This window comes from Dipodomys spectabilis, unplaced genomic scaffold (genome assembly GCF_019054845.1).
Source record: "Dipodomys spectabilis isolate Male_0828 unplaced genomic scaffold, ASM1905484v1 ptg000158l, whole genome shotgun sequence".
Taxonomy (NCBI): domain Eukaryota; kingdom Metazoa; phylum Chordata; class Mammalia; order Rodentia; family Heteromyidae; genus Dipodomys; species Dipodomys spectabilis.
Genome location: NW_024870835.1, coordinates 6,110,001 through 6,123,980, shown reverse-complemented (window position 1 = coordinate 6,123,980; position 13,980 = coordinate 6,110,001). Strand labels below are relative to the sequence as shown.

Below are 13,980 nucleotides of genomic sequence, written 5' to 3'. Positions count from 1 at the left end.
ATTTTTGTGCATTAATATACCTTGCTACTTTGCCAAAATTTTGGACCAGCTTGAGTAACTAGGGAGAGGATTCGATGGCTTCTTAAAATAGAGGATCATGTCACCTGCAAAGAGGGGAGAGTTTTACTTCTTCTTTCCCTATTTGGATCTTACTGTTCTGGCTAGGAATTCCAATACTATATTGAAGAGGAGTGGAGAGAGCAGACACCCTTGTCTTGTTCCTTATTTCAGAGGAAGTATTTCTAACTTTTCACCATTAAGTATAATGCTAGTTGTAGGTTTGTTATATGCAGCCTTTATTATATTGAGGAATGTGCCATGGATTCCTAGTTTCTCCAGAGCTTTCATCATAAAGAGGTAGTGGAGCTTGTCAAATGATTTTTCTGCATCTTGGAGATGATCATGTGGTTCTTGTCCTTGGTCCTATTGATGTGTGTTGAATTACATTAATTGACTGTGTATAATGAATGAGCTTTGCATCCCTGGAATGAATCTTGTTTAATCATAGTGTATGAGTTTTTTGATTAGTTGTTGAAGTTGATTGGCCAGAATTTTATTGAGAAGTTTTTCATGAATGTTCACTAAAGAAATGGGTCTATAGTTCTCTTTCTTTCATGAGTCCTGATCTGGTTTTGGGGTGAGGATTACGCTGACCTCATAGAATGAATTTGGTAGTGATCTTTCACTTTCAATTTCATTAAAGAGTTTGAGGAGTGTCGGAGTGAGTTCTCCTTTGAAGACCTTATAGAATTCAGTTATGAATCCATCTGGTACTGGGCTTTTCTTGGATGGGAGGTCTTTTATTGCCATTTCTATTTCAATATTTGATATGGGTCTATTGGTTTAGATCTTGGTTTCATTTGGATATTGCCCCCCCCCCCTTTTTTTTCTTTTTGGTCAGATTTGCTAAGGTTCTGCCAATTTTGTTAATTGTTTTTTTGGTCCTTGCAAGTTTTGTGGACTCTAAATCAGTTAATTCTGATTTAATTATTTGTTTCCATCCACTCTGTTGGAGTTTGTCTTGTTGCTCATTTTCAAGGAACTTAAGTCCATCATTAAACTGATGATTTGAGATTTCTCCAATTTGTTGATGTAGAAACTCAGAGCTATAAATTTTCCTCTGAATTCTGCCTTTGCTGTGTCCCAGAGGAGCTGGAATTTTATTTGTTCATTTTTATTAATTTTCATGAACAGTTGAATTTCCTTTCCAATCTCTTCAATGACCCAAGTGCTGATTCCACAATGTATTGTTTAGTCTCTGTGAGTTACAGAATTTTCTATGGTGGCTTTTGGTATTGAGCTCTTATTTTATTGCATTGTGGTCTGAAATAATGCAGGGAATAAGTTCAATATTTCTGAATTTGCACAGATTTGCTTTGTGATCTAAAACATGGTATATTTTGGAGAATGTTCCATGTGCTTCCAAGAAGAACATATATTCTGATACTACTGGGTAAAATATTCTGTAGATGTCTGTTAAGTCTAGCTGGTCTATGCAGTTGTTAAGTTCTGAGGTTTCTCTGTTGAGTTTTTGCTGGGTTGATCTATCCAGAGGTGACAGTGGTGTGTTAAAGTCATCAACTAGCAATGTGTTTGGATCTATGTATGATTTTAGGGTAAGTAGTGTTTGTCTGATGAATTTGGGTGCTCTAGCATTTGTTGTATATTTATAATTGTTATATCCTTCTGTAGAAGAGTTCCCTTTATTGCTATAGAATTTATCTTGATTCTTGTTCTGAAATTACAGTTTACATAGTAGTATTTTAATATTTTAATTTTGACTAATTTTTATATGTTCAGAGTTGTTCGTAAGGTTTTCAGTGTTATCTTCAAGTAGATTAGTTCAATAGGATTTTTTACTTCATACATTTTGCTTGTTTATTTATTTTTGTTTTTGGGTCCGGTCGTGGGGCCTGAACTCTGGGCCTGGGCACTCTCCCTCAGCTCTTCCGCTCAAGGCTAGCACTCTACCACTTGAGCCACAGCGCCACTTCTGGCTTTTTTTTTCTGCTTATGTGGTGCTGAGGAATCGAACCCAGGGCCTCAAGCATGCGAGGCAAGTGCTCTACCACTGAGCCATCTTCCCAGCCCTTGCTTGTTTATTTAAACTTAATAAATTTTTCTTGGATAGTCTATGTATAGTTATTCCTAAAAAGAAAGAAAAAATGTTTTCTAATTCCATCTCCTGGAAGCAAATACTGTTAACACTTTAAATATACTTCTTTAGATTTCAAAGTATATTATATATGAACAAATTTTTGTGGTACACAAAGTTTTGTGGTACATACTAACATTCCGTCTATAATTGGGAGCCTAAAATAGGCAGATTTGGTGGGATCAAGGACTTGGGTGGAAATGAGTCCCAGCAGAAAAAGGCTAGAAGCATGGCTTAACAGTAGTGCACCTACCTAGCAAATGAGTTGCCCTGAGATCAAATGTCACTACCACCAGAAATATTACTTTAGCCAGTTTTTCTTGTAAATTATATTATTTAAATTTTTCAGTACTGTAAATAAATGTTTAATTAATACCTCTCTGTTTTTATTATTTCATTACCTAGTTTAGTTAAAAACTGTTTCAGGACTCTTATTATGGAAATTAGGGCAAGGTAGTGTCTCTTTAGGGCGCTGGAATATCTAAAACGCTTCCTCTTGATTTGTGTCACCATCGCAACATCTTTATCCCCCTTCCATCCACCTCTTCCATTGTATTGCTTGATTCTGTGGCATATACAATGAGTTCTTGCCTGCATTATCAGCCCTTCCAGCTTTATTCTTTGATCCCTCTCCCCTGGGCCCCACCCTCTGCTCTTGCAAGTACCTATTTCCTGGTACTTTGTTGTGTTCTGACTTAGTGTTTTTAAACAATTATACTATTTGGGTACTTCATAGGGTATATTACACTTCAGTTAATTCATTTGTAACCCCTTGCTTACCATCTAGTGTGTTTACTTATAGATTTATAGGCAAATTGTGGCTGATACAAATGAGGAAAACCATACAACCTATCTTTCTCTGGGTCTGGCTTACTTTGCTTACTTAATATAATTTTTCCAAGTCTTTCCAATTTCTTACAAATGGTATGATATCATTCTTTCTGATGGTTGAGTAGAATTCTATTGTGTGTGTAAATATATATATATATATATATATATATATATATATATATAAAACATTTTCTTGATCCATTCATCTATTGAGGGTCATATCTGGGCTGATTCCATATCTTGGCTATGGTAAATAATGCTGCAGAAACTGCTATATTAAATGGCAAAATTTTAATACATAAAATAAAATTAAGATGAGTAAGGGAAGGGTGTTAACAGATGGTGGGTGAGAATGTTGAAAGGGGTGACATTGATCAAGATACAATGTATTCATAGACTGCCTTGGTGAATGGCAAATCTTTTGTACAACTATGTGAAGATAATAAAAATACTCAAAAAATAAGATAATAAATTATAACTTAAAAATAAATGAACTTCTTCCTCATTTTGTTACCCTAAGGTTTTGTCACCAAGAAAATGTTAGAAATCAAATATATTTAATCTTGCTGGGCTATCTTCGCTTCCTATACTCAAGTTTGCAATTCAATAGTCTTATTACTGTTTCAGTAAGTGAAGACCAGTCACCTATTAATGAGAAAAGGAAAATGAGTAGGAGATGTATATTTGGAGTAAGAATTAGAAATGAGAGTGTATCTCAGTTCCTAGAACCAACCTGACCTGCACCATTTGAACTAGTGTTATTTTCACTTGCTTCTTGGAATGATGGATATTCAGTGTAAGATATAGTTTGTCTACTCATTTAGTCATATCAGGTAAACTTTTGGATAGGAGTATAGTTTTGTAAAAGCTGAGCACAGGAGAAAAAGAGTCCCGTTAATCCTATATTTTATGAGTAAAGTATGCATCAAAGGTAGAGAAGAAAAGAGGTTAAGACAAGACTTTCTTCCATGATTAAATACCGTGAACTCTATTTTTGTAAAGGACGTACCACCTAAGAGTATCATACACCATACACCACCTTTACTCAGGTTACATTCAACTTTATCCTGCCAATTTAGTTATTTTGTTCAGAGTTCCCTTTTTATTCCTGTTCTACCCTGAACTAAATCATGAAAGCATCAACACAATACAGGTGGGCCACTATTGAGCCCAATCTGGCATCTTCATTGCCCCTCAAAACTCTCAGATTTCCATTTTTTCCTTCATAGAGTATCTGATTATATTATCTGAGGAAAAGATTCACTTCCTGTTATAAAGTATAAATTTATATTTTGAAATTCCTTTTAACTAATATAAAGAGCACTTTTTTTAGAAAATTGCTTAGACTTTGTAAAGTGAAATGGATAAGCTAAAAATCAAAATGATAGTATATAGTCTCTTATTAGACAAAACGTTTGAGTTGCTTGCTCAAGGCAAGCACTCACCACTAGCCACTGCTCCACTTCTCACTTTTTTGGATCGCTAATTGGAGATAAGAATCTCATGGACTTTGCAGCCTGGTCTGGCTTGGAAGGGTAATTCTCAGATACCAACCACCTGAGTAGCTAGAATTATAGGCTTTTTTTCTTGGGCTAGCTTCAAACTGTGATCCTCAAATCTTACCCTCCTGAGTAGCTAGGATTTATTGGAATGAGCCTCTGGTGCCTGGCTTCAGTGTAGCTGTCATCATGCATCTATCTATCTATCTATATCTGTATATCTCCAGACAAATTTAAATGTGCATAGAAATATATGCGTGTACAAATATAAAAATAATAACTTGTTTATTAATTCAATCTGGAACTTTTTTTTAACACAGCTTTATAATGAATTACATATTTGTTTGGAAACCACAAAATCAAATGAAGCTGTGCTCCGACAAAGTGTTGTTAATCTTCAGGATCAGCTATTTCAAAAAGAACAAGAAAATGCAAAATTAAAAGAAAAACTTCAGGAGTCACAAGGAACACTCTATACATTATCTCAGCAAAGTAATTCAAACCACTCAATACAGGTGAGAGACTTTTTCTAAAAATTTTACGTAGCCTTCCTACAATTGACCAAAACAAAATTTAAATAAATTTTCATATTCAGAAATATACATTGTGGAATATTTTAATTTTACTTTTTCTGTAGTTTTTGTAGACCTGAATTATAGATAATACACATTCATATATAAATCCATTTAGGTATATGGGATATAACAAGTATATTTGACTCTTTTTATTTGCATGGTGTACATTTGTGAATTCACCTAAACCTAGACTGAAAATATTTGGAGAAAATCCACATCTATAGTAAACATAAAAATTTCTTTCCTATGATTATTTTCTATGTAATATAGTATAAAAAGTACATAGAGTTCACAATAAATTAGGTATTATAGTCAACCAGTGACTTGAAGTATTCAGGAAGATATACAAAGTTTATATATAAATGTTATGCCATTTTATAAGATATTTAAGCAACTTTAGATTTTAGTATTTGAAAAAGAGGCCTAGAATCAATTTCCTATGTATCTTGAATGATTGCTTTATAATTATTGTGATGAATTATTTGTTTATTGAATAACAGATTAATAATTATGTCTATTTTGATACTCTAGTGAAGTTAATGAAATGCAAAGTATATTTTACACTATCTCTCTTTATGTATTTACCATAATATGTGTTAACCACGTATGGCAAATACATAATGTGATAATACCAAGAGTATTAATTCTGCTACTACATTTACATATAACTTTGAACAGGTCATTTGATTTTAACATTTCCTATGGTAAATAAGGTTCAAAACATTCTTAGGATTTTTAAGCCAATTTTCTCATAAATAGCTCAAGGCTGGTACTCTACCTCTTGAGCCACAGCTTTACTTCTAGCTTTTTGGTGGTTAAAAAAAGAGATTACAGTCTTACAGACTTTTTTGCCTGGGATGGCTTTGAATTGTGATCCTTATATCTCAGTTTCTTTTATACATAGGATTACAAGCATGTGCCACCAATACCTAGTTTTTTGTGTAACAGTTTTAAATCACTGGGAGGCATCATGTTCACAAATAGTAGAGACTATGATGAATAATCTATACACATTAGCTTAAAAAGGACTTATTTTCTCTCATATTGTTAAGTATTTGAAATAAGCCCATGAAAATAGGGCCATCTGATTATAGATTAATGTTTATTGGAGATAAAAAGCCTCTTTATTTATTTATTTTATTGTAAAGATGCTGTTCAGAGTGGTTACACTTACATGATTAATGGGCACATTTCTTGTTGAACATTGTTATCTAATCCTTTGTTGTTCTCCCACTATCCCTTCCCTCCCTTAAGCTCCCTCAACCCTCTGAAGTTCTAAAGTTCATTTCTAACATGATGTCTTGTGAGTATCGTTGTTGCATTAGGTCATCCTTTGTCCTTACAGCATTTTGTTATTCCCCTTCCCTTCCCTTCCCCAAATCAGATAAATGTATATACAAGGTGGCGGGTACCAGAATCAAAGACAGTGATTACCAGGGATAAACCAATGGAAAAAGAAAAATGAAATAAAATAAGAAGAAAGAACTAGATATAAGTACGTTGGCAGCAACCAGGTCAACAACCAAAAAAAAAAGACCAGTTGTTTCTATGTCTTGGAGTTCATTTCAATTAGCATCATTTTGTATGGTTATATGTACATAGCTATTGAGCTATTATGATTCTCTGCCAGGACTATCCTAGACATACACCAATTATCACAAATGAGGGAAACCATACAACCTATGCTTCTTTGGGTCTAGCTTACTTCACTTAATATTATTTTTTCCAAGCCTTTCCATTTCCTTACTAAAGGGGCACTGTCATTCTTCCTGATAAACTTCCATTGTGTATATATACCACATTTTCTTGATCCACTCATCTGTTGAATGGCTATTATCAAGAAAACAAAGAATAACAGTTGCTGGTGGGGATGTAGCCAAAAGAGAAAACTACTATTCTGTTGTTGGGAAGAAAACTAGTTCGACCACTCTGGAAGGCAGCATGGAGGTTCCTCAAAGGACTAAACATAGAACTCCCCTATGATCCAACAATCCTACTCCTGGGCATTTACCCAAATGATCACAAGCTAGGCCACACTGAACCTACCAGCATAACCATGTTCATTGCACCATTATTTACCATAGCTAAGATATGGAACCAATTCAGATGCCTCTCAATAGATGAATGGATCAAGAAAATGTGGTAGATATACACAATGGAAATTTATGCTTCTAAAATTCTCTTTAACAAATGATTCTTCCAAAACTGAATATCCTCATGTAAATACTGAGTATACCATTTCTCCCTTTATGCAAAACTCAATTCAAAGCAAATATGAAGACCTTAATGTAAGACCACAAACTTGGTAGATTGAAAGTAGTAGAGAAATTTACAAAGCTATAAGAAAAAAAAATTTTTAAAAATATATCTTTACGTATGAACAAGAACATTGAATGTTGAATGTAAATGTTTTAAATTTTCCCATGAGCATATATAAACTAAATGAATGGATTTAAAAAATTCACAAGAATCCAAATTATACAGTCTACAAGAAACTTACTTCACTAGTAAAGATACTGATGCACTGAAAGAGATGAAAAAAGGAATGCCATACAAATAGAAACCAACAGTAAGATTGATTACCTTATATCAGATAAAATAATTTTAATCAAAAACTTCTAAGAGATTGAAAGGAGGTCACTATGTAATGATAAAAGTAGCAATTCAACAACAAGAAATAATTATTGCACATATTATATTCATCCAATGCTAAAACATTATATAAATAAACATTATCATATCTAAAAGAAATAGTTGAACTACTTCAGCATTTCATATTCACCAGTGGACTGATGGCTCAGATAGAAGTCTTCGTTGTATAATGTGTATAGAGCAAATGGACCTATCAAATACTTACATGATAGTCAATCCAACAAATAAAGAACACACATTCTTTTCATCATCACAGTTATCATTCTTTTGAATAGACAACACAATAGACCACTAAACAACTCAGCATTTTAAAAGAAAAATTACAATTTTAGCATATCCCTGTCTGACCACCATGGACTAAAACTTTCCTTGAATAATTAATGAATCAATGAAGAAATCAAGGGAGCAACATAAAACTTTCTTGAAACAAATGAAAATGAAAACATTGAAAAATCTCTAAGGTAGAGCAAGAACAGTAAATCTCCAAACATTTGTGATACCATAATGATATAACTCAAGGAAAAGGAAAAACAGGAACAATGAAACAAAAATTAGTAGGAAGAAATAACAAAGATGAGACAAAAAATAAACAAAATAGAGATTAACAGCGCAATATAAAGATCAGTGAAATAGAGTTGATTATTTCAAAAAGAAAAAAAATAGAGAAAAATTTAGCTAGATTAATAAGGAAAAAAAAGACCTAATAAAATTAAATCAGAAATGAAAAAGTAGATGTTATAGTGGATGCCACAGAAATACAAAGGATAATTACAGACTATTATGTGCAATAGTACGTTAGTGGATTGATAAGCCTGGAAGATATAGTTAAATTTATGGATACATGTAACCAAAATTAAGCCATGAATATACCAAAACCCAGGAACAGATCAATAACAGGTAATAAAATCTAGTCAGTAATAAAGAAAAGAACAGGGTGGCTACAATAAATTTTACCTGAATTTTAAGTAATGACAATTTGTCTCAGTGTCTTTTAAAGTTTTGAGAGTAAGCATTATCCTGATACAAAAATGAGATAAAGGCTCAACAACAACAAAAAGGAAAACTGCAATATCTAAGCAGATTATATACCATGATCAAATGATATATATCCTGGGGATGCAAGGATATTTCAACATTAGCAAATCATTTGCAGAATATATGACATAAAATCATGATAAGCACCGTAGATGCACAAAAGACACTTTTCTGATAACAGTCCTCAAAATTAGATAAGAGAATGTGCAGCAAATAAAGTATAGTTTTTTAGTGATTTTTTTTTTAGTTATTGTGTGTGAAATTTGTGGGAGATACCTTTACAGAGGAATGGATAAAGTTCTGCAGTCTGAGTACATAGGTTTATATTGGAGACATAATCACATCTATGTGAACTTGGGCAATTTGTTCAACTTCTTTAACTCGATTTAGATTATCTTTTAAAAAATATATTTTTAAATAGTACCTACCTCAGAAATTTTATCAAAACTATAAGAGGCAATACTTGGTAGGTATTTAAAATAATAAATTATAGATATTAACATTTAATGGAGAAGATACTTTCTTTCCATAGTGTTAGTACATTTTAGATTTCTTTCTCTGTGTTGGTGATGATTTATCTTTTTACTTGTCATAATCCAAATGATTGGTGAGCTGATTCTCTTCCATAGAAAAGGGCAAAACTAATTGATTCATATGAGACTGAAACATATGACTTTTGTTTTTTTAGCATACTGTTCTTAAATAGTTAAATTTTGAATGACTTACTATTTTTGTCTCCAAGTGATTGCTGACCTTTTTCATGAAAAATTACTCTGTTTATTGCTTTGGAGGAATATCTTGCAGTAGAGGGCATGAGGAGAAACTAAGAATAGGTTGACTATATTTACCAGTGAATGTGATACACTCTATGTAGCTAAGAAGGACTGACTACAAGATCAGAGTTGTATATTTCAACTGTTGTCATTTGTTCTATATCTTTTCACAGATTTTGTTCATTCCCTTCACTCCTAATTTGTAGAAAGTTTTTTGTAATGTGGGGTTCCCCTAAGTTCTCATTTTCTTTAAATTTTTGTTCCAAAATATTTCAAATCTCCAAAAGAATGTAGTGTATGGGTAACATAGCAACACACTATGTGCTCCTCCTTAGTATCATCTTATTCTTTTCCCTAATGATCAGTATTCTCTTAGACTTGGTATTTAATTAATTCCTGCATATTGACACTATGTTATTGTAAATAATATATCAAATATTGCCTTTGTTTGAACCTCAAAATAACATTACCTATGCATATCTTGCATAGATCAACCTTAAATAATGTCAGGTATGCATTTTATGTATGACTTGAATTACTCTACTTTTGCATTAATTTATTTTGTAAAGTAATTCATTGCTATTCAATGTAGCTTTAATTACTTTGTGTGTGTGTGTGTGTCTGTGCTAGTCCTGGAGCTTGAACTCAGGGCTTTGTCCCCAAGCTGCTCTTGATCTGCCACTTGATCCATAATTCCACTTTGGGATTTTTCAGTAGTTTATTGGAGATAAGTCTCACAGACTTTCCTGGCTTCAAACTGCAATGACTAGATCTCAGCTTCCTGGGTGATGAGGATTACAGGTATGAGCCACCAATGCCCAGTTTGTAAGAGTATTATTAGGTGGGAAAAGGGAAGGTTCTTTTCTTTCTTTCTTTTTATTGTGAAAATACTGTACAGAGGGGTTACAATTACTTGGGCAAGATAATGAGTACATTTCTTATCAAGCAGTGTAGCCTCCTTCTTTGTTTCCCCTTCCCATCCCTTCCCATCCTCCCCCCCTCCCCCCGCCCCTCCCAACACCCCCCCCACCCACGCACCAAAGTTGTAAAGTTCGTTTTTCGACATAACGACTTGTACATCTCATTGTTGCAATGGGTCCACCTGTATCCCTATTTAAATGATTTGTTTTTCCCCTTCTCCTCCATTATGGGCAGTTCTATAACTGAAAAGGTATTTTCTTTGAACTTGGAAGTGTGTCTTCATCATATATACCAAATATGCTGGTCTTGAACTTCCTAGATTCCCTAACTGTGAGGAACAAAATTTTGTTGTTTATAGAACTCCAAGTACAGCATTTTGATATAGTGATCCACATGGGCGACAACCATTTTTTTTGACAGTAAATATTTTGTGTGTGTTTTTAGCTTCAAAAATATTTATACACAATTGCTATGAACTATGTAGTATGTGTCTATTGACACATAAGATTTATTGTTAAAAGTGAAATCACCTGTCATTGATTTGCAAGTGTTTATCTTATGAGGAAGAAGTGGCAAATTGCTTGAAAAAATAACTGTCTCAAGTTATAGACTTCTTAGACTTAAAAAAAAATGTTGTGTCTCACCCTCCTAGCTCCAAGCCCTGGTTCATACATTTTTTTTTTTTTTTTTGGTGGTACTGAAGTTTGAATTTAGGGCTGGTTCATGCCAAGCAGATGTTCTGCCACTAGAGCCATACAGGTTCCTTTTGCTTTTAGTTGTTTTCTTGGCACTGACCTGGGACTGTGATTCTTCTTTGTATACTTTCTCCTAGTGTATTCTTCAAAGTGAAGACGTGGATCTCATTCTGTTTCATTTTGTATTTATTTTGTTCCTAATGAGTTTGACCATCTCATATTTGTGTTATGTGAAGTACCTGTATCTGATGTCTCTTTATTAAATGTAATTTTTTTTTAGTTTTATGAGAAATGGTCAGTCTTTCTATGTAGTCCATGAACTTGCAGTCCTTCTGCATCAACCTTCCAAGTGCCTGGATTACAGGCGTGCACACTTGCACCTAGTTCCGTTTTTCAAATAAGATGTCCTTTTTATGAAAGTTCTTTATATTGGGTGCTAATATATTCTTGATTATTGTTTAACATAATGTTAGCCTCTGTAATGTATTCTCCAAATTTCTATTCATTAATTTATTATTTATATGACAATCAGGCTTTGAATTTCTAAGCAGTTAAGGAGCTAGGTTGTTTTAACTTTCTGAGTCCACTATCTTTAAACATGGTTTCCAAGACTTGGAAAAAATTATATTATGTGAAGTAAGCCAGACCCAAAGAAACATAGGTCCTGTAGTTTCCCTTATTTGCAATAACTAGTATATGTCTAGGATAATCTTACCAGATACGTGGGAAAGGTCAAAAGCTATGTACATATTACCATATAAGATGATGTTAAGTGAATGAACCCCAACATATGGACACAAGAAGTTTTTTTTTCTTTGTTGCTGTTGTTTTTAATGTACTATGTGATTATTTTTGTTTCTTTTGTATGTTCTTCCCCCTATGGTATCACACCTGTTGTCACTGTATTTAATTCTGGTGCCCTGCATCTTAAATATATATATATATATATATGTATACACACACACACACACACACACACACACACACACACACACACACACACACACACACACACACACATTTCTAATTTGGGGAGGGGAAAAGAAATAACAAAATTCTGAAATAAGGATATAGGTTGACACATTGTAACCGTGAGATATACAAGACACTATGTTGAATAGGAACTTTACAACTTGGGGGGTGAATTAGGGAGTTGGGGAGGGAAGGGACAGTAGGGGAAAAACAAAAGAGGGGTAACAGTGTTTGATAGAAAATGCACTCATTACCTGACTTATGTAACTGTAACTCCTGTACAGTAGCTTTACAATAAAAAATAAAAGAAACATGGATTCCATTATTATCTTTTTTTTTATTGTAAAGGTGAAGTACAGATGGGTTACAGTTACGAAAGTCAGGTAATGAGTACATTTCTTTTTTGAAAGTGTCACTCCCTCCCTCATTTTGTTCCAGTTTTTCCATTCCTGATCCCCCTCCCCACCAAGTTGTATAGTTTATTTCCAACATAACGGCTAGTGGGTTTCACTGCTGAATTAGTTCACCTTTTGTCTCACCATTTCTGTGCTTCTCCTTCCCCTCCCCAATTCAGATAAACTTATATACAAGACAGAGGGTACAGAAATAAAACAAAACAGTGACAAAAGAGCAAAATACAAAGGGGAAAAAAAGAACAGCAAACCAGCAAACAGTATAGTTTTGGTCCAGAAGGGATAAAAGAGTCCAGAGATCACATCTGGAAATTTTATGAATCGAATGTAGAATGTGTATCACTTTTGCTATCATACAATTATCTAGAACTTAGTCATCTGTCCATATAGTTTGTGATTGCAAAGAAATTGGAAATCTGCCTATTTTCAAAAGGAGGAAATGAAGTTTAGAGTTCAGTCTAGCAGTCTAAGCTGCAACTTGCAAATGCTGGCAATATGTTACTTGTGGCTTTTCTTTTTTATTTGCTCTACTCTAGTGTTTTCTGAAAAAGAAATTTAGTTATTTTAAGTTTTGGCAATCAGAGGGTCATGTATTGCTAATGACTATCACCTACTAAGCTATTTAATTTCTCAGGTGGAAGGCTGGGTTTTAGAATGCTGATAGTTAAACTTGCCATAAAGATATTTGATTTTTTATACAATATTTTAAAACCTTATTATAATTTAGTATTAGAGAATATAGTTTGCTCTCACTTACATTATCAAAATTATTAATATTATTAATACTATAAATAATGTACCTTAAATTATGTGCATCACCATCTTAAATTAATTAGTTTTGAATTTATATGTAAACTCAGTTAAGATGATTTAATTTTTCTACATATTTATTTAAATAACTGCTTTATAATATGTTGCTTTACTGCATTATATTTTGTAGTTTATATTTTTAATTTTGATACTTGTTATATATTAAAACATTAATTATACAAATTAATGGGATTCATTATGTTGCAGATATTTCCATGTGATATTTCCATTCCTATATGAATATATCAACCTATCTAGTTTTCTCTATTCTTTGCCCCTCCCCTTTCTCTTTATCTTCTCAACCTCTTCTTAGCTCCTTATAGTCCTTGTTAGCAGTTTGTATTTTTAATTCAGTTGTATATGAAGATGTTGCCACATAGTATATGGGAAGTACTTTCTGTTTTTAGTTACTATTTAATTGACTTTGAGGAATAAACAAAATATAACCCTCTAGCATGACTTTTAGCTCCTGAAAAATGTGGAAAATTTTAAAAGAAAATTTTGAATTCCTTAAGTTTTAACTGATTTTTCCTTGAAGCTGTATGCATATTCACAAAATTGGAATTCATTGTAATCATAGAACTCTTATTACATAAAATATAAAGTATTTCTACTTCTAAAAAGGCTTCCAATAGATATTCTGATATTT

At 33.0% G+C, this 13,980-nt stretch overlaps 1 protein-coding gene across 5 annotated transcripts in view; it reads left to right on the top strand.

The window, feature by feature from the left end:
* The window catches only part of Cntln (centlein), a 199,069-nt gene that overhangs the window by 67,358 nt on the left and 117,731 nt on the right, over positions 1-13,980 (top strand). For all 5 annotated transcript variants that reach the window (XM_042692951.1, XM_042692950.1, XM_042692948.1 and 2 more), the window contains exon 8: positions 4,806-5,000. In XM_042692951.1, the coding sequence (XP_042548885.1) occupies positions 4,806-5,000 (195 nt within the window). The remainder of the gene's footprint in view (positions 1-4,805; positions 5,001-13,980) is intronic.